This window comes from Xenopus laevis, chromosome 3L (assembly GCF_017654675.1).
Source record: "Xenopus laevis strain J_2021 chromosome 3L, Xenopus_laevis_v10.1, whole genome shotgun sequence".
In the NCBI taxonomy this organism is placed as follows: Eukaryota; Metazoa; Chordata; class Amphibia; order Anura; family Pipidae; genus Xenopus; species Xenopus laevis.
Genome location: NC_054375.1, coordinates 76708971 through 76730652, shown reverse-complemented (window position 1 = coordinate 76730652; position 21682 = coordinate 76708971). Strand labels below are relative to the sequence as shown.

General features: G+C 36.3%; 1 protein-coding gene across 1 annotated transcript in view; it reads left to right on the top strand.

The window, feature by feature from the left end:
• The window catches only part of slc13a1.L (solute carrier family 13 member 1 L homeolog), a 43913-nt gene that overhangs the window by 16048 nt on the left and 6183 nt on the right, over positions 1–21682 (top strand). The window contains exons 3-12 of the mRNA XM_018252578.2: positions 2588–2716; positions 5032–5168; positions 8116–8303; positions 9606–9657; positions 10274–10319; positions 15594–15659; positions 17487–17647; positions 18443–18562; positions 19318–19416; positions 19519–19620. Of these exons, the coding sequence (XP_018108067.2) occupies positions 2588–2716; positions 5032–5168; positions 8116–8303; positions 9606–9657; positions 10274–10319; positions 15594–15659; positions 17487–17647; positions 18443–18562; positions 19318–19416; positions 19519–19620 (1100 nt within the window). The remainder of the gene's footprint in view (positions 1–2587; positions 2717–5031; positions 5169–8115; positions 8304–9605; positions 9658–10273; positions 10320–15593; positions 15660–17486; positions 17648–18442; positions 18563–19317; positions 19417–19518; positions 19621–21682) is intronic.

Here is a 21682-nt window from a genome sequence, read left to right as displayed (position 1 = left end):
TTACTTCGAAAATTCCCTCGAATTCACTTCGACACTTGATAAATCTGCCCCATAATGTAACTGAGTAGAAAGTAATTCATAGAATTTATGTACACTAATTATAGGTAACAAAAAGCATTATTGGCTACATTTGGCTACATTTTCCATGGAAAGTTTTTTTTGTCATTGAGTATATTGTTGCTTTTTTAAATAAATAGAAGGCCAAGGCATGGATTGCTCTAGACTTGGCTTTAGAGCAGCGCAATGATGAAAGGACATAGTATGAAAGCAACATATATTTTCCCAACTGTTTAGGAGAGTGCTTGACCCTTTTAAAAGAGTATTGGGCATCTTTTTTTGTTTCAACAGAAAGGCATTCTGATAAAATTAACCACTGGAAATGCATTGATCTAAGGAAAATAACTGGTTGTGATTTATGGCATCCCAGAGTAATTTTCCTTATTGTATTTAATCATTAACAGTATAGGAAACACTAACATAATTATCAATGCACGAACCCCAGCCTTAGGTTTTATCAACAATTGGGGGCACATTTACTAAGCTCGAGTGAAGGATTAGAACAAAAAAAGGTTTTTTTTGGCTACTTCGACCATCGAATTGGCTACTTCAACCTTTGAATACGATTTCGAATTGAACGATTCGATCTAAAAATCATTCGACTATTCGATAGTCGAAGTACTGTCTCTTTAAAAAAAAACTTCGACCACCTACTTCGCCACCTAAAACCTACTGAGCACCCTACTGAGCACCTTCCCCATAAGCTTTCTACGTAATTTCTGATCGAAGGAAAATCGTTCGATCGAGCGATTTTTCCTTCAATCGTTCGATCGAAGTAAATGCGGTAAATCCTTCGACTTCGATATTCGAATACTCGACCCTTAGTAAATGTGCCCCTTAAACTTCTGCAAATGCATGTATTTTATAGCTTGGCACTAGATACAATTGATAACCCGGAAATAATTGTAATCTATACAGGGGTGAACAGACTGCATTCATAATTGAAGCTGCAAGCGCATCGTATTATCCCAGGTCCCAGTTCTGTGCCTTGGCACACCAGCATTCCTTTAGGATACTTCCCATTACTGACTATGATGTGATATCATTTAACAAGGGATGGCCCTCACAGCACTTATAGTTATTACTAATCCCTGCTGTCATGTTCCATCCATGGAATAATCTGCCATGGATGAAATAAATTGGGAAATCCAGTCATCAGCAAATTGAAATTTACTTCTCTACAGCAAATCATATTAAAGCACTGTTCCTACAGTAAATCTGTCAAACTTAAGTCAGAAATCCATTTAGTTTCAAAAGAAATGTCTCACACATGTGCACATGCTTGCAACATGCACTCCAAAACTCCAAAACTAATCTGATATATTTTTTTTTTATATAAATGTTTAATTAATGTGCTTAATGAACCTGGTGTTTTTTTCCATAAACAACCCAAGCATGATGTTTGTCAGTAGTGCATGCAAATTGCTGACATACGTTGAAATCAGCCTCTTTGACCAGGTCAGATCCACCAGCGACTCACGTGTTTGTTTTTTGGAGTTGGAGAAAAATAGCCGAAGAGCTATTAAATAAATCATTAAAAAGAGCCCACAGCTCGAAACATGTTAAATTAATTAAGGTAGCAGCTCAGTTTCTGCATTGGAGTATCTGTTCCTATATCGAGAAGTATTGAGATTATACACTTTATTAAGGACGTAAAGTTGGGGACTGGATACTAAAGTTTTTCTGGCGCAAGCTGGGCCCGCATATCAAGCAAACTTTTAAAGGAGAAGGAAAGCTACGGAGGCATTTTATTGCCAATAGATTAGCTGCAATAGTCCAAACTATAAGACTATATTTATTCTGTAGAATGTATTACCATACCTGAGTAAACAGCTCTAGAAGCTCTCTGTTTGTTTAGGATAGCAGCTGCCATATTAGCTTGTTGTGACATCACTTCCTGCCTGAGTCGCTCGTTGCTCACTTATAGCTCTGGGCTCAGATTACAACAGAGAAGGGGAGGGGAAGAGGAACAAACTGAGCATGCTTACGCCCGGGGCAAGGAGGTTTAAGCTGAAAGAAGGAAGTCTGATACAGAAGCCCATGTGTACACAATAGAGGGAAAGAAATGCTGTGTTTCTTTTGACAGAGGACTCAGAGCAGCATTACTTTGAGGGTTTACTGGTGTATTTATATAGACCTTTCTGATAAGGCTTACTTAGCCTTTCCTTCTCCTTTAAATGGCTCATTTACCCTGGGTGGGCAAAGTGCAATGTGCAAAGTACAAAAATGTGCAATGGTTCATAATCATCTCACCACTTCATTATTTTACGTGTGCCCCTGCATGTAGTGCATGACAAGGAATCATGTTCTGTTAATAGCAATGTGCAGCAGCCCTACTAGAGCTGAACTTTCACTGTATGGGTATGCCTGATGAAGGGCCACTTGCACCCCTTTGCACTCCAGCACTTGTGCCGTTCCTCAATAAATTAGACCATGTTAGTGTACATGTATTAAGATCCATCATTCTAATGATGTCAGGTTGTATAATGTTAAGACTAATATTATTTTTATTGTGTATAATCTCTTATAGGAAGTAGAATGTGCTTATGTGCTCTTCATAGTTGCCATTTTCTGGCTCACCGAAGCTTTGCCCCTTTCTGTGACTGCTTTCCTGCCAGCTTTGATGTTTCCCCTGTTTGGAATTCTACCATCTAAAGCAGTAAGTGTGCACGTTGTATTTCTGATCCTTGCCACTTAAGCCAGTACTTTGATATAATGGCTAACAACAGTGTCATTTTAAATAGACAGTCAAGGGCCAATAACATCCATGTATTTCTTACTCTCTATCCATTTCCCAATCTAAGGTACTGTACATTCTGAGGTGGCTGCAGGGGGCCCAGGAGGCATAGGGGGCCCCATGAGGCTCTAAGTAATGAGAAATTTAATATATATTAGTAAGACTGGGCAACCACTGGATATTTTGGGGACCCTAAAGTTATTTTACTGTGGGGCTCAGTAACATCTAGTTATGTCATTGTCACAACATCAAAGGAATGGAGAAAAAACACATGAAAGGGTTTTTAAAGGATAAGAAAAAACTCACTGGCGTTAGACGCGACAGTGTATTCGATTGCTAAGGTTTTCCTTTTGTACGGTGCTCCTTTTACAGAAAAACTGCATCAGTACATGGGAAAAAATGGACACTGCTGTCATCTTAACTTGTTGCCAATTTCCTCACCTTGGCTTGCTCAATAAAGTTTCCTGATTTTACTCTTCTGTGAATGCACAAGTAGAATTCCTATCTACAGGCACTTGGGGGCAGATTTATCAAGGGTCGAATTTTGAAGTGCAAAAAACTTCGAAATTCGACCATCGAATAGGGTACTTCACATTCGAAGTCGAAGGATTTTTAAAATCATACAATCGTACAATGAAATCCTTCGAATCGAATGGTTGAACGATTTAATCGTACAATCGTACGATTTTACCAAAAATCCTTTGATTTCTCAAAACTTGCCCAAACACTCCAGATAGGTTATAGGAGGTCCCCCATAGGCTAAACAGCAGGTTTAAGATGGTGAAGTGTCAAAGTCGATTTTTTTTAAAGAGACAGTACTTCGATTTTCGAAGTCGAAGTCGAATTTGGCCTATTCGATGGTTGAGGTATCCAAAAATTCGAAGTTTTTGAAATTCGAAAATCCACTTCGACCCTTAGTACATGTGCCCCATGGTGAAATGCATTGCACTCGTTTTTTCCCTGGCCTGGTGCAAAAAACATTTTTGGTAACTCCCAGTGAATCTATTGTTCCTTGTCAGATTCTTATTACAAATTAAATAAAAGGACTTTATTTAAAGGATATGGGAAGGCTTGTGTAGTAAAGTAAATATTTTCCAATCTCTCTCTACTGCACATACGCAGATGTATGTCAATGCTAGGGACCCCTTGTGATAGGTAAATAAAACAGGAACACAATTTTCTGTTAGATTTCTCTCTGGTGCATTTTTTGTTCCGTTGGGGGGGGGGGCGTGGGGTGGAATCAAGGGATGCAGCAGCCCTTGGAGCTCATCTGTCTAGTTTCGCAGTAAAATCCATTTGGCTTATTTAGTAACAAAATTGTACTGCTTACCTATATTTCTCAGTAGCAAATTATATATAAAAAAGAAACGAAAACACAAGTTTTTTAATTAAAGGGGTTGTGCACCTTTAAATTAACTTTTGGCATGATATAGAGAGTGATATTCTGCGACAATTTACAATAAGACGTTATTTAGCTTTTAATCCAGCAGCTCTCCAGTAATGCAATTGCAATTTCCAAATTACCCTAGCAGAGAGGCTGGAATATGAATAGAAAAGCAATAACAATAAAATTGTAGCCTTACAGAGCATTTGTTTTTTAAATGTCAGGATCAGGTATCCCCTTTGAAGGCTGGAAAGAGTCAGAAGTAGAGAGCAAATAATTTATAAAAAAAAGAAAAAGAAAATTTATAAAAAAAAATTAAATAAAAAATGAAGCCCAATTGAGAAGTTGCTTAGAATTAGACATTCTATAACATATTAAAAGTAAACGTGAAGTTGAACCACCCCTTAAACAAATTATATTTGCAATCAGTTTTAAGAGTATAAGCTAAGTCATATTTAGTTCATAAGAAACAACACTTTTACAAATATATACTGTATTATTCAATATATTTTCTTGCAAAGTCATTTGTACATTATCAGAGTTCTGCAGCATTTCCACTTAGCTCTAAAGCTTTGTTACAGCTGACATGCACTGAAAATGTACAATGCACATATGAGAAATAATCACTAGGCTACTGATATTTGTACAGCTTCGCTAATGCATCTGAGGTTTCTGATGACAATTTATGTGCTTTTGTCCTTTGTATAAAAAACCATGATATAACTTAAAATGTTTTATTGCTCAATGTCTGCTAAAATGATTGTGTGTTTTGATCCAGTTTATAGAACAGGAGGAAATACTGTTGAAAGTCTACATATATAACAGGGTTATGTCATGTTTACTTTGATTTCAGGTTGCAGCTACCTATTTCAAAGATTTTCATCTCTTGTTGACTGGGGTAATTTGTTTGGCAACCTCGATAGAAAAATGGAATTTGCACAAAAGAATCGCCCTAAGAATGGTCATGTTAGTGGGTGTCAATCCTGGATGGTATGTTTTCAAATGGGTATGGGAATTTAGGAACTGTCCTTTTTATTCATTTCATCAACTTAATCTTCTTCAAACATTTTCATGGGTACACTGCGGGACAGATTTATCAAAGGTCAAGTTGTGTTTTCCCGAAAAATTTGAGTTTTCAACGGTAGCTTTCAGTCAAAAACTCACATTTTTTCAGGTAAAAAAAAAAACTCAAATTTTTCAGGTTTTTGTAAAATAGTTTGAATAGTTTTGGAAATAGTTCTGCAAATACTCCAGCTAAAATTGCAGAGGTCATGTAGAAGTCAATGACGGTGGTCCCTTGAACCATATAAAAATGTTAATAGGCTTTATGATGTTCGGGGTTTTTATCAGTGGGTTTCACTCGAAAACTCAATTAATTGACAAAGAAGTGACAAAGAAGTCCCACGTGTCCTACCTAAATGACTATCGTCCTATTGCATCCACCATAATGAAGTGCTTTGAGAGGCTGGTCATGAGACACATCAAAGGCCTGCTCTCGCCCACTTCTCAGGATCCACTGTAATTCGCCTACCGTTCCAATCGCTCAAAGGATGATGCCATCGCCACTACCCTGCACTTGTCACTTAGCCAACTAGACAATAAACACACATATGTACGTATGCTGTTCATAGACTTCAGCTCAGCAATCAATACAATCATTCCTCAGCACTTGAGTGTTAAGCTGAGCATGCTGTGCCTGAACATCTCTATCTGCAACTGGATCCTGGACTTCCTAACCAAGAGACCTCAGGTAGTCCAAATGGGAAAAAACACCTCCAGTACCATCACACTGAGCATGGGAGCTACCCAAGGTTGTGTGCTTAGTCCACTGCTGTTCACACTGCTGACTCATGACTGTGTGGCAAGTCATGGATCCAATCACATCATCAAGTTCGCTTATGATACAATCGTAGTAGGTCTCATCAGCAAGAACAACGAGTCAGCATATAGACAAGCGGTGAAATGGCTAACGGACTGGTGCAAAGTCAACAATCTGTCTATGAATACAAACAAAACAAAGGAAATAGTTGTTGACTTCAGGAGAACACGTGGGGATCATTCTCCACTGTACACTGACGGATCTCCGGTGGAAATTGCCAAGAGCACCAAATTCCTTGGGGTACATCTGGCGGAGAACCTCTCCTGGCCCCTTAACATCAGCTCTATAGTGAAGAAAGCACAGCAGCGTCTTTACTCTCTGCGAAAGCTGAGCATTGTCACTATCTTCTAGAAAGGGTCTATTGAAAGCATTTTATGCAGCTGCATCACTACCTGGTATGGAAACTGCTCTGTATCAGATCGCAAGATCCTGCAGTGTGTGGTGAGGACAGCGGAAAAGATCATTGGGGTCTCGCTTCCTGCCATTATGGATATTTACCACACCCGCTGTCTCCAGAATGCTACCAGCATTGTAATGGATAGCACAAACCCTGCACATGATCTCCTTATCCACCTGCCATCCTGTAAATTTGTAAAAGATACCGCAGTATTCGAGCGCTAACATCCAGAATGCGAAACAGTCTATTTCCACAAGCCATCAGGTATCTCAACTCCCAAGGACTGAACTGAAAATATACATAAGGAACTGAAATATCCACTTTGCCCAGCATGACCGTGTACTAGAGTTGTTGTATAGCAACTGGGGGTTCTGGAGAAACGTCATTTCGTTTCTACTATGTAGAATGGCTGAAATGACAATAAAATCCACTTGACTTGACTTGACTTATGTGGAAAACTGATTTCCAGAAGATTTCTGCATTACAGGAAGGCCATCTCCGTACAAGTCCATTTTAAGTTAACTTTTAGTATGTTATAGAATGGCCAATCCTAAGCAATTTTTCATTTGGTCTTCATTATTTATTTTTGATTTATTTGCCTTCTTTTGACTCTTTCCAGCTTTCAAATGGGGGGGTCACTGACCCCATCTAAAAAACTCTATAAGGCTACAAATGTATTAGTTTTACAATTTCTCTTTCTATTCAGGCCCTCTCCTATTTATATTCCTGTCCATGTAGCTGTAATCAGTGTTTGGCTGCTAAGTAAATTTGGCCCTAGCAACAATATTGCTGAAATTGCAAACTGGAGAGCTGCTGAATACAAAGCTAAATAACTTAAAAACCACAAATAATAGAAAATGAAAGCCAATTGAAAATTGTCTCAGAATATCTCTCTATGTCATACAAAATGTTAACCCAAAGGTGAAAAACCCTCTTAATCAATTCTATTTTTTAAAATTATTTCCTTTTTCTCTGTAATAATAAAACAGTACATTGTGCTTGATGGTAACTAATACAAATATTGGTGGCAAAGCAATCCTATTGGGTTTATTTAATGTTTAGCAGATTTAAAGTGCAGTGATACAAATTATGGCAAACCCCTAGCATTCCAGATAACAGATCCTATTCCTATATCATATTAATGCATATATTAATACTGAGGAGGAGAAAGTGTTTATGTGATTTATGAAGGAACGGATCATTTATCACACTTCATCTTGATGCAGTGGAGGATCATGGAAAATGCCGCAATATTTAGTATTTTGGATTTCCTAATAAAATAATGATCTGAAGCACTACTAGATGTCTGCTAGGCTGCAACATCCCTGGGGTTGGACAGACATAATGCCATTCAGAAATGAAGAACAGATGATATCTTCTGGGTCGATGCATGACCTGAAATATGCTATTAAAGCTTTTTCTAGAGGAAACCTTCAGTATATTGGCTTTCTGTTTCTAAATGGCAAGGGATACACCTGAGAGTCTAATATTTACCGTTCTATACAGAAAGTCCTTTTCCCTAGATGTCAGTAGCTGACATTTAATTAATGCTATTTCATCACCTTACCAAATGCATTTCAGCATTTAGCAACTTTAAATGTATCCTTTTTAAAACTATTTTAGTTGGAATTAATATATACATATCTTCTTCCCGTTTGCAGGCTTATGTTGGGATTTATGTTTAGTGCTGGATTCCTGTCCATGTGGCTTAGCAACACCTCAACGGCTGCCATGGTGATGCCCATAGTGGAAGCTGTAGCACAGCAAATCATAAATGCAGAAGCAGAAGTAGATGCAATGCAAACAAGTTCATCAGGTGGCATTAACAATGAGGCATTAGAACTTGATGGTAAATATATGTTTATATTATACTAAACAAAGCCTTAAATTAAATGAAAGTAGTAAAGCATGGATTCCTTTTGTTATCACTAAAGTTAGACGTTATGAACCAACCCTGGCCTCCCCCATCCCCCTTAGATGGGCATTATCTATGAACTATGAAGTTCTAATTATTCAACAGATATTACTTCTTTTAGTATTTACAATTATGTTTATTGTTTTACTATATGATTCCTAGAAAATGCTTACCGATCAGACAACATATGGACTCACTTTATTGGCTATTAGCTTATAGATGTATTGGACACCTGTCAGACTTTGTAGCAGATTATCATGATATTGATATGCAGGTTTTACCTATACTATACTCTTCTATATAGTATTCCATACAACTGTACACTTGTACATCTTAAACTCAGTGAATGCTGAGTTCAAAGGGGTAGTTCACTTTAAAGGTAACTTTAAGGGGTTATTTATCAAAGGTCGAGGGTTTTTACCCGACAAATTGGAGTTTACAAGGGTATTTTTCAGTCAAAACTCCACTTTTCAGGTTAAAAAAACAAAAACAGGTTTAGGAAATAGCTTGAATACGAAAATACTCCAGCTAAAACCTGTCGAGATCATGTAGAAGTCAATAGTAGTAGGTCCCTTCAACCATTGGAAGATGTTTGTAGCCTTCATGATGATATTGAGGGTTTTTCTTCAAAAACTCAATTAATTTCAGTTTTCAGGTTTTTCACACCGAATTCACTGATTCGAGTTTTTTCGAGTTCATTCAAAATATAAAAAACTTCACAGACCTCTAAAACGCTACCTTTGATAAATAACCCCCTTAGTATGTTATACTAATGCTAATTCTAAGCAACTTTTCTATTGGCCTTCATGTTTTCTTTTGTATCGTTTTTGCATTATTTTCCTTCTTTTTCTGACTATTTCCAGCTTTCAAATAGGGGTCACTGACCCCATCTAAAAACAAATGCATTGTAAGGCTACACATTTATTGTTATAGCTATTTTTTATTACTCATTTTTCTATTTATATTCCAGTCTCTTATTCAAATCAATGAATGGTTGCTAGGTTAATTTGGACCCTAGCAAACAGACTGCTGAAATTGCAAATCGGAAAGCTGCTAAATTAAAGCTAAATAATAAAAAATTAAAACTAATTGAATATTGTCTCATAATATAATTACTAAAAGTTCATTTAAAGGTAAACAACCCCTTTAATTTGTTTCCCATTTAATCTTTCCTTCCCGTTGCAACCTGGAACAGACCTGTGGTTAACAACCATTGTTTATGTTTATAATCAACAGAAAAAATATGTGACAGTCAGTCAAAGAGTTCAGAATTGAAACCTGTTAATGGGTGAGTAACTACATTTACAAATCCACCAGGTGCCACCAAATGCCAGTTTTGGCACCATTCTTTTTTTAAAGGTTCTGACTGCACAAATTCATTAGTATTCAAAATTGAAGCAATAGCTCCTCCCTAATTAATGAATCACAAATAAACGTGGGTCATTTATTCCTAGGAAATTACTTATACAGTGTTGCCATCTTACCTGCTTTACCAGCAATACCTAGGTAGACTTTGACTTGCATTACCTATACTATACAACTTATACAGACGATTAGACCTCTATAACAAGAAGGAGGGAGAATAAAAGGTTTGGTTTTACAACTTTTTTGCTTTTTAAATATTACAAAGCATTTTTTCCAAGTTTTACATTAACCTATTTTATATTGATTTATACTTTTCTTGCATTGTTGTTTGCCCCTTCTGCACAAAGACATTTGCAGTGTTCTGTATACATTTAGCTCTATATAAATAGAAATATATGCATATGGATATATAAAAAAAATAACCCTTTGATAAATACATACAATTGCGTTGATCAATTCCATTGATCATTGCTATTTTTAAATTTCTTCAGTGTATGTCAATGATTTTTAAACCCCCATTTTTTAAACATATTTTTCAGATACAGTAATGGTTGTGTTACAACTTATAACACTGAAACAAAGGCGGTATGTTTAAAATTTTTGTATTTATAAGTTAAACTGTGATTACAGTATTTATGAATTTATTTTTAGAACAAGAGACAACATAGCTTTTGAGAGTGTATTGACTGGTGGGCATTGGGATTGGGCAAGGAAGGTAATTGGTAATGAGAGGGAGGAATACTCTTAATATTACTATCATCTAATCATCCTGTAGCTGGAAACTAATACATAACAATAGAAAAGGATTTAAACCGATTAAAGCAGGGTAGCTGAAGCTTTAAGAAAAGGCACACACACTGTACTGGATATTTTGTAAATCTGTATCACTAGTTAGTTGCCCCCTAGCTTTGTCCAATGAAATTAGTAGCAAATGCAAGTTAACAGAATGTTTTCAATGTGCAAGGCCAGGCTAACATACTCAAATGTTGCCTGTCTGTGTACTTGCAGTTACAGTAAAGGCATCAGTAAACTGCTGTGCAGATTCAAGCAGTAGACTAGACATCTTCCTTCTTTTAGTCCTATGAACAACTACTAATCCTACAACTTATCCTTCTTAACTAAACATGGTATCACAAGATGGATGAACCACTCATCTGTTTTAATCCTAGAGACTAGCAGAACACTATGGGGGTTATTTATTACAACCTTCATTTGGCTTAATTTACCATAAAATCAGAACAAATATTATATGCGCTGGAAACAAAATCGTGTGACAATTTGAATTGTGTAACTTTGTTGAATTGTCGCTCAAAAACCTAAAATTTTTGGAGCTGTCACCCAAAACCCTAAACTTTTTTGGATTTTCATTCATATCCAGTGTCAGACAGCCCAAAACCCTTGAACACGAAGGAATAAAAAAATATCTTCCAATTGTAAAAGAGACATCTGCCACTGACTTTTAAATTTTTTTAAATTACATTTTTCCTCTAAAAATTCAGATTTTTCCCTTTAAAAACTTGACCAGAAAAATGTGAGGCTTAATAAATAGGCCCCTGAGTGTTGTCTCTTTTCGAGTTAAACTCTAGTAATCTTCCATTAAACCTTTACATAAATTAAATGCTGAAAAAGAAAATGAATGCCAAGCCAAGCATTGCTGTTATAATAGGATTTATTAAAGAGAATTTATATTTGTATTGTATCTGTTTACTAAACTAAAAAACAAATTAAAACAACAGTTATGTGCTCCATGGGCATGACTAGAACAGTTCTGCTAAATGAGGATATATAAAAATGTACCAAGAAAGCAAGAGATGCTATGGCATCTACACAGAACCATTTAGAAAGCTGTTGAAATAGCTTTTTTCGAAATGCACTGGCACCTTCAATTTTCCTTAAATAATGTTTGAGAGGATTCCTTTAGTATAAGTGCTATGCAAAATATTTTTAAAAATAATTGTGCCATATTGCTTCTCTGCACAAATTCCCCAATGAAAAGTATGCTTTAGTACACCTAAAACATGTCTAATGCACACTCCTTGCAGCTAGCAACCATTTTATTATTATTATTATTATTATTATTATTATTAACATGTATTTATATAGCGCCAACATATTTTGTAGCACTGTAGTAAGTAAATGTGTTTATACAACTAAAGTACATGAATTACATACATAGAACATATGGAGTTTCATGCATCAGAATCAATACCGGTACAAAAGGTGAGGAAGGCCCTGTGGAGAAAGAGCTCACAATCTAAAGGGAAAGGAATAATACACAAGGTGTGAGAGTGGGCAAGATTAGAATTAAGTGGTTGAGAAATGTGGTACTGTCTGTGGTATTGCATTTGGAGTGCATGGATGCAAGGGAACGCCTGCCATGACAAGGTGATATGTTCACAATTCCTAACGCTAGTTTGAAGGCCATGTGAATTAACATGCTGACGTTGGCATCATTTGCAGAAACTTAAAGGAGAAGGAAACCCCCTGGGCGAAAAACCCTCCCCTGTGTTGCTCCCCCTCCCTCCTCCCCCTGGCCTACCTGTCCCGCTGGGCAAATGCCCCTAACTTGTTACTTACCCCTCTGCGCAGGTCCAGTCCACGGAGTTCACAGACGCCATCTTCTTCCACGCCATCTTCTTCCTGTTTTGACCGGCGTTTTTGGCACATGCGCAGTAGGAGCATTTCGCCGGTACGGATCTACTGCGCATGCGCCAAAAGTCACTATGTTTTCCGTTTTTCGTGACTTTTGGCGCATGCGCAGAAGATCCGTACCGGCGAAATGCTCCTACTGCGCATGCGCCAAAACGCTGGTCAAAGCAGGAAGAAGATCTCGTGGAAGACGATGGCGTCTGTGAACTCTGTGGACTGGACCTGCGCATAGGGGTAAGTAACAAGTTAGGGGCATTTGCCCAGCGGGACAGGTAGGCCAGGGGGGAGGGGGAGCAACACAGGGGAGGGGGGAGGGTTTTTGCGCCCAGGGGTTTCCTTCTCCTTTAAGGGCTTATTTACTAAAGTCCGGCCAGGCTTTTTGGTGCAAAACTTGAATCGTTCGGGAGTTTTTTTTATAGCTCAAATTTTTCAGGATTTATTAAAGTTCGATGCTGCAAAAAAGTCCAGATTCTGTGGTCTGCTCTGGAATCCAACTGTTTCGGGCTGTTTGGCAAAAATTTTAAAAACTTGGGCTTTTTGGGGAAAAAACTGAAAAAACAGCATATGATTTGGGAAAAACCTCTAAAAAATTGTACAATTTGGGTTTTCGCTCGATTTTGAGTTTTCGCCAAATCCGATTAAATCATGCTTTTTAAATAATAAATAACGTCAAATCCTGGATTCTAGTTTGGTCCGGCTTTTTTTATTTAAATTATCAGAAAAATTTGGATTTTAAGAAATAAATTGGCATATGTTGCAGTTTTCAGTGCATACTATTCTGCAATTTCTACTTTTGCAATGAAACTTGTAAAAGCAAAAAAAAAAATTTGGCTGTAGGTAAAATATGTTTTGTATGTATTCTTATACCTACTGTAGCACTTTTGACAAGTGCCGATGTTGTGTACTAAATGGTGCTTGGTTGACTTAACTCTTGATTGGTGTTTTTGCAATGTTTTCTTTTCTTTTAGTTTTGTTGCAATTGGAATTGTTCCTGTTACAAATACTTATGTAAATGCAATGACTGTAGAGACCTGTGACCCTAATGCATCTCAAGTACTAATGATGAGTGAGGCCTGGATAGGAAAAATTTTAGATAATCATTGCGCCACAAAAACCTATGTTTGTCATCTTGCACATAGGTCAGTTGGGTTGTTAGTGTTCCTTATGTTGCACAAAGCTCTGCTCCACTGGAATGTGGAATGCTTTACAAAGTAAAAAAGACATAAAACATAACTAAGAACACACACTGAACATATTGTGATTTGTGAGTCTAAATATCCAAGCAGCACTAAACAATAAACACCCCTCTCAGATAGACTCTTCTTTATTAACTTCATTGCTGTTAAAGATTTGCAAAGATGTGTGATTTTTTTCCAGCTAGACATCTGAATCGTTAAAAATAATTAACACATTCACATTTAGAGACATGCCAAATCAGCGAGCAACTCTTTACCTCATTGACTTGTGCAATTTGGTTAACTCTTTTAGCTATATCGCTTTAGCTACTTAATGTAACAATAACATAACATGCACATTTTAATGACAAAATGTACATATACAGCATGTGTGTGCACTGTAGAACCTTTCAAGGTGATTAAAGGAATACTGGCAGTTTTTAGTATATTTACAGTGTCATCCTTGGGACCTGAATTCCTGATTCAGGGTGGGCTGAATGATGCTGAAGTTAATAATCTATTATATAATTTGCTAATTAAATATTCCAGTTTGAAAAAGATAGGTATACAGTATTAATAAATCTAATAGACTTACACAGCTAATATTGACACATTAGTGCATAATTATTTGACCACATTTTATTTTCACTGTCCTTTGTTCAAATGTTCAAATGCACAAGCTCAAATCCCATGTAATGACAGGATGATATTTACTATAATCTCATTTGCAATTTTCAGGATTTATTTCTCCTGTCTTTTTAAAAGATAACATCTAATCCTTTCAGCATTTTTCTATTGAGGAACATTGTAGTTAGAACAAGCTGGAGGGTTGCTGGCTATTCTATGCAAGCTTCATTTCAGTGACATTCAACCTGTACCCCTTCTTCTGTTGTTTAATGCTACTTCCAATGTTACTTGACCCCCTTGTCCACAGTTAAAGGAAAACTATACCCCCCAAACAATGTAGGTCTCTATTAAAAGATACTGAGTAAAACAGCTCATGTGTAAAACTCTGCTTCATGTAAATGAACCATTATCATAATAATATACTTTTTTAGTAGTATGTGCCATTGGGTAATCATAAATAGAAAATTGCCATTTTAAAAAATAAGGGCCGCCCCCTGAGATCATACGATTCACTGTGCACACGTACAAACCACATGTAAGGTCACATGAGCCAATTAACAGACAGAGTTCTGTCTTTTGCTTCCTCACTTCTTCCTGTTACAGTTAGTGTTGTACTATTTCTGGTCAGGTGATCTCTGAGGCAGCACAGATAGAGTCACGAAATGGTGGTTCAAGGCAAGAGATGTAAAAGGGCAATATTTATGTAAATGTATATTCCATTTTGGCAAGATTCTTTAATATGTCATTCAATTTGATATAAACTATCTGTTGCTTAAGTATTCATTTTGGGGGTATAGTTTTCCTTTAAGAAGTCTTTTGGTGGATGCTAGAAGCTAAAGCTCATATGTATATCTGCATATCAGAAGCATATAGCTTGGTGTCTCTTAATGCACCGTACAGAAATGCACTGACCCTCTAGTTGTTGTTGAGCCAAAAGTCCTGAAGGAAATAGAGGCAAGCCACACACAGGGGGTAAAGCTGTTGTGGGTAATAAAAACCCTGGGGTTATATCAGAATATTTACTGACACGCCTCAGTAAAGCAGTTAAAGCTAATCTAAACCAAAATAAATGAATGCTCTCCTCTGAGAACTTTTCCATGGTTTCCAATTATTTTTCCATTCATTTTATATTTTTATTCATTTTAGAATTATTTTTTAACTGCAAAAACCAGGCACAGCCGTGCTTTTTCAGAGCTACCATGTAGGCTACATTAGTGTAACTGCCTATCAAGGAACATTCATAGGAATAGTATAGGAGAGCTCCACCAATCACAACGGTGCAGGTGCAAAAGACAAGAAGCCCCTAAGTGACACTCTTCCCCTTTTATTAGTGAAGTAACTTAAAGCAACTTTACAACTTGTGCATAATTTTATTTAAAAAATCCATAATACCATTCCTTTTCTTTAGCCAATGGAAGAATACCAAGAATACAGAAATGAAGCATGCAGTGAACAGAAAATTGAGGTAGAAGAGGTAAGTAGTAGACATAAGTACATCCACCAAACAAAACACAGTACCACTGTCACAAAGTTCTTTCTGGACTTTAGGGGACAGATTTATCAAGGGTCGAAGTGAATTCGAGGGAATTTTCAAAGTAAAAAAGTTTGAATTTCGAAGTAATTTTTTGAGTACTTCGACCATCGAATAGGCTACTACAACTTCGACTTCGATTCGAAATAAAAAAGTGCAACTTCGAAAATCGAAGTACTGTCTCTTTATAAAACTTCGACTTCGCCAACTTAATTCTGCCAAATTGCTATGTTAGCCTACGGGCACCTTTTTTGTAAGTTTTTAGAGGTCGAAGAAAAAACGTTCGATCGATGGATAAAATCCCTCGAATCGTCCGATTCAAAGGATTTCATCGTTCGATCGAACAATTTTACTTGGACCGCAAAAACCGTCAAATTCGGTGAAAAAAACTTTGACTTCGATATTCGAAGTCGAAGTAAAGACATTCGATGGTCGAATTTCTAAGTATTTATCACTTCGAAATTCGACCCTTGATAAATCTGACCCTAGATGTGCTCCAGGAAATTGTTTACTTAAATTAAAGTAGGTGTCCGGGGGGAGACTGTAACCATTTGCCCCACTAAAATTTACCTCATTATTACTAAACGTTTGTAAAGATTCTCATTCAGAGTCGGAGTGGCCTGGCGGGACACGGGGAAAAAAACCTGTGCTCCGACCCTCATGGGCCCCCAACCCTTTTTTCGCAATGCAGCACCATCTGCGCATGCACGCCAAGGGGGCGCATCACAATAGGGGGGCTGAGGGGCCCCGAGGGGAGCCCTGGACAGCAGTCCTGGTGGTCCCCGGGCACCCCTTAGTAAATCAGCCCCTAAAATTTCCAAATTTGAATTTCCATAAATATGCCTCCCCAAGAAAAATATGTACACAAATGCTGTATTTTTTAGACTAAACTTTCTGTTCTAGCACAGAAGTTCAGAAGTCCAGCACTCTGATCTGATGCTATTTACTTGTCAGAGACCCTGCACATGCTCAGTGTGCTCTTCAATGTGATATCTGTGGAATGAAAGTAACTAATTATGCCCAACAGAAATTTTGAAATTCAACTTCAATAGAAATTAAATGGCACGTTTGATTGTTGTTATTATCCAGTCAACCAATCCTGCACATCATATAAAAGTGCCATAAAATGATTTTATTTTATTAGTGCATAATCAAAAGTTCATCTATTCTAATCTTTAAAGCTTGTCAATTTCTCTCTATTACTTCCTGCATATGTATGTAAAGGTAAAAGCTGTTTTTATGGACATGACTATTTGCATGTCATAATGACTTTGTAATATGCTCACTTCAATGTTTACTATCACTTGGTTACACAATAAAATAATAAAAATGCTTAAGCCAGACAGTTCTTCAAAGCTAAGTAACTTCTTAGGGTAGTGACTATAAGAATTTATCTCTGAACACAACTCATAAATCTAAAAGTGATTTACAGATAGTAAGTATAGATAAAATCCAATGTGATATACAGTAAATGTTGAGTAGAGGGCATTAATATACATTTATTATGAAAAAAGTGTTCCATGTGACATACTATCTATAAAAGATAATCACCAATTCTTTCCAACAAGCTCAATAGGAACAACAGACAAATACAAATGATGTGAAATCATCTCTATTCAGTCTCATTGGTAAAGAATCAATATACCTTTAGCTTTGCATAAAAAATAATCATTTTATTACAGCTACGTAAATGTAAAAAAATGGTACTGTATATGCACATGGTTACAAAAAGCTTTAAAGGGGATATCACTTATTTTTTTCTACCTGCAGGAACAACCAGTTTCATCAGACAAAAAGAGATACAGAAGTAAAAAAGACCACATGATGTGCAAAGCAATGGGTCTTTGTATAGCATATTCATCAACAATTGGAGGACTCACCACAATTACAGGAACATCAACAAACTTAATCTTTGCTGAGCAATTCAACACGTAAGAATTATTTGCTTTATTCTCAGTAGAGACTTGAGCATTCAAATTAAACTAAAGTTGTTTTATAAGCAGAGGGCATCTCCATAGGCTCACATAACCAACCAGACTCCCTGAATATCCCTGCTTTCTCTAAAGGCGAGAAAACGTAGAGTTGAACAGCACGATTGGTGCCCACTTTGTCTGTCTGACCATTTAGGGGAGTCTGGTTGGTTTGGCTAAGGAGGGGGGTTAATGCAGGGGTTCTGTGTTTGCAAAACAAAACCCAATAGGATTGTTTTGCCCCAATATGGAATCATGCAGCTAAGTTACCATCAAGTACAAGCTACCGTTTTATTATTACAGAACAAAGGAATTAATTTTTACAAATGTGATTTGATTAAAATGGAGTCTATATGAGTTGCCCTATAGTAATTTAGAACTTTTTTCAATAAGGTTTCCAAATAAGGGTACCATACCTGTCCTTTTGAGTTCAAATGCTGAAATCTGCCTGATATCCGCCTGTCAGTACATGGAGGGAAATCCAGTGGATCAGCCTTTTCCATACCTGCAGCCTTTTCTATATGCAGGAGGAGAAAAAAGCCTAGTGTGCCACTACTCTTAATTAGTAAATAATATTCTGTGCTGCTATTTTGTCTTATTTAAAGACTCTGCTACCTCAGTCTACTAGAAAGTAACGTGATTATAACAAATATTCCACAATCTAAGATGCAGTTTACTCACCAAATTGTTTTACTTACAATTACAATTGCAATTGCAAAAATCTCATATTCTGTGTTTTCATGCACTTTTTTTTAGGCGCTACCCAGATAGCACAGACATAAATTTTGGAACATGGTTCATACTTTGCATTCCAATCACTGTTATTCTAATGATTCTTTCATGGATCTGGTTACAATGGCTCTACTTTGGATTTGAGTAAGTTTACATGTTTTATCAGAATGATGTGGGTTACGGAACATTAAGAGGGTGATTCTTAATTCAGATATTTGCCTTGATTTGAGTTTTTTTTAGCTTAAACTCACAAATTTGAATAGCAGTTTCAAAGACTTGAATTTTAAACACAAAAAAACTAAAAATTAAAAATTAAGCATCTAGAAACTACAAGTTCATATCAAGTTGTTCCAGGCAAAATTTATTTTTCAATTTGACGGTTTTTAATTTTTTAAATGTTTGTAAACTCACAAATTCGAGGTATTTAAGTTTTTGTCCCACAATTTTATTGAATTGAATTTTTGATTTTTTTTTTTAAATAAATATAATAAGATCCATTTAGCTTTCTGTTATTTTAATTATAGAGGCTGTCAACCCAAAAAATGGAATATGGCCATGCATATGTCTGATGCCATGGAGGATCAGCCAGTGAATGGTCACTTTAAGGGATTATCCAATTGGCAAATAAACTATGGGTGCTATTAAGGAAGAGTGTGGAAAGGAGAAAGATACAATGACCTTCCATTATAAAAACTCAGAGATCCACATAATAGTTGGATCACATCATGATAGAAGCTGATATAATTTTCTAATATGGCTGTTCATTGCCCCATATGTCAGTTATGCAGGCTTAATAGTAGTTACTAATTATAGCAGGGAAAAAGCTGATATAAACCTATATTTACATGTTTATGATACATTTGTGTTCTATCATTATAAAAATCTCTTTGCAACTTCAGCTTTAAGGACATGTTCAGATGCGGCAAGGAAAAGACAGACAGAGAAAAAGCTTCAGCAAAAGTGATTAAGGATGAATATGAAAAGCTGGGGCCAATAAGGTTTGTATAGAGTAGTATGTTCCAACTTCCTTGACAAAATAAAATACATATATACTTTAGGTTTGAAAAATAACAGTTTATTCCTTCACCTTTTTATTACAGCTATCAAGAAATAATTACTTTAATACTGTTCATATTAATGGCTCTGCTATGGTTCACCAGAGATCCTGGTTTTATTCCTGGATGGTCTTCTCTGTTCCCCAAGTAAGTGGTTTCATTTATAACATATTGTACTTTGAAAAGATTTAAAAAAAAAAAAAACAACAGACTTTCAGATTGCCCTCACATGCTGCAAAGTATTCTCTTTCCATGGTTTCGACCTTAAGAACACCTATCTCTAATCAGTTTATAAGATGCACATAGACTTTAGGACTTTAGATCATAGTCCAGTACTGTAGAAAACGTCAGCTTGACTCATCTTTTCATTGTCTGATTAATTAAGTAATATGTCGATGACAACATGACATTTTGATACAACATAGATAACTGACTAAAGAAGCCCTATAAGTTATCGCATAACTTATCCAAGCCTTGTTTTCTTATGACTTTTAATTCCTAGATTAAAAGGGAGGAATATGGATGTTTATTAAAGAAACAGAATAATGGGTCATATGTCTATATGGATATCTACTTTATATTTGTTGGAATTATAACCACAAAGGAGTTCAAACCACCCACCCTCTGGCCAATAACAGTTTCATTGCACGGATATAAAAAAAAAACTCTGGGCTAAACCCCAAGTATCCTAGAGGTCAAGGGGATCCATACGTTTGTATGTTGTTTATGTTGGTGTCTACACCTATGGATTCTTTTTTTAGAAAAATACAGAAATCTCAGAGGAGTTTTATAGAGTAATCTTAGTAATTAGCATTATTGGTTTTGCTCTTTGAAATGATTAGAACAGTTGGTTTGATTTTCTGGGGAACTATTGCTTGCATGGGAGATGATCAAAACATTTTTTTTCATTTTATTTTCAAAAAATATTTTAAAAAAATGTTTTTACCCAGACACCACAGAATATTTAGCAAAGGATTGTAATGTGACTATTTTACTTGGGTAAAGCAACTGCAGTTGGCTTATAGTATTCCATATCCAATATGTGACCAAACTCAAGTTAAACCATAAGCTTTATTTTCATAATACATAGTAACAATGAATATGCAGTATTTGTACTATTAGTAACAACTAATAATCTGAATAATCTGATTTATATAGATCTGAGGATCAAACTATATTTATTATTGCTACTAGGATGTTAATAAATTACAAAGGTAAACTGCCGATCTCGGATGACTCTGCAAAGATAAGGCTACAATGTTGCTGTGATAAATTCAAGCTGTCTTGGTTTGAAGTACAAAGAAAAACAGGTGGAGGTACTTGTGGGCTGCTTCCAAACACAGTATTAGTACTTCCCACCTGCTGTAAAACACAAGAGCTGATTGTGAGAAATAATCAAGGATTGCAAGGTCTTGCCAGGCTATGAAGGCAAGGAAGTTAGGACTTTGGAGGAAGCTGAGTGCTGGAAATTGCTGATCAGGCAAAATCCAATAACTAGGTACCAGAAGGAACAGGAAAAATTGTAATCCAAATATCTGGCTCAGGTTCAGATTGGCATTGATCAGCAATTGTCAACATGCCAGGAGTCAATATACCAGATTATAGATTAGAAACCATCCAATAAGGTTTTATTGAACAAAATTAATCATACTCACATAGTACAGTGTTTTATAAGAGGTAGTAAAGCTGTAGTGACAGAACAGGCACCATGTAGAAGATGGGACTTGGTGTGGTTATGTTCATCTTGTTGAGAAACTTTCTAGTGCTCTGGATCATGCAAAAATCATGAAAAAATGAATGATTTTTTTTCATGAATTTTTCGGAATTTATTAAACCCAGAGGATGGAAAAATCCAAATCTGAAAATCCGGCATCTCAGACCTGTCGAGGTTGCATATAAGTCAATGGTAGAAGTCCCAATGATTTTTGATGTGCGCTGGGTTTTGGGCAATACCCCAAAGTTTTCAGAGTTTTTGGGTGAAAATTACAAAAAAATCTTGAAAATCAGATGAAAAAGTCTGGAAATTTTGTGAAAATCTGATGTTTTTCCCGCAAATCAAATTTTCAGGAATAATAAATAAGCGTAAAAAACCAGAGCGGATTTGATCGGAGTTTGTAGCAGAAAATATTGAGATAAATTCAGACTTAAGATAAATAACCCCCATAGTATTTACAAACATGGACTATACAACCATTACACAACAATTGCA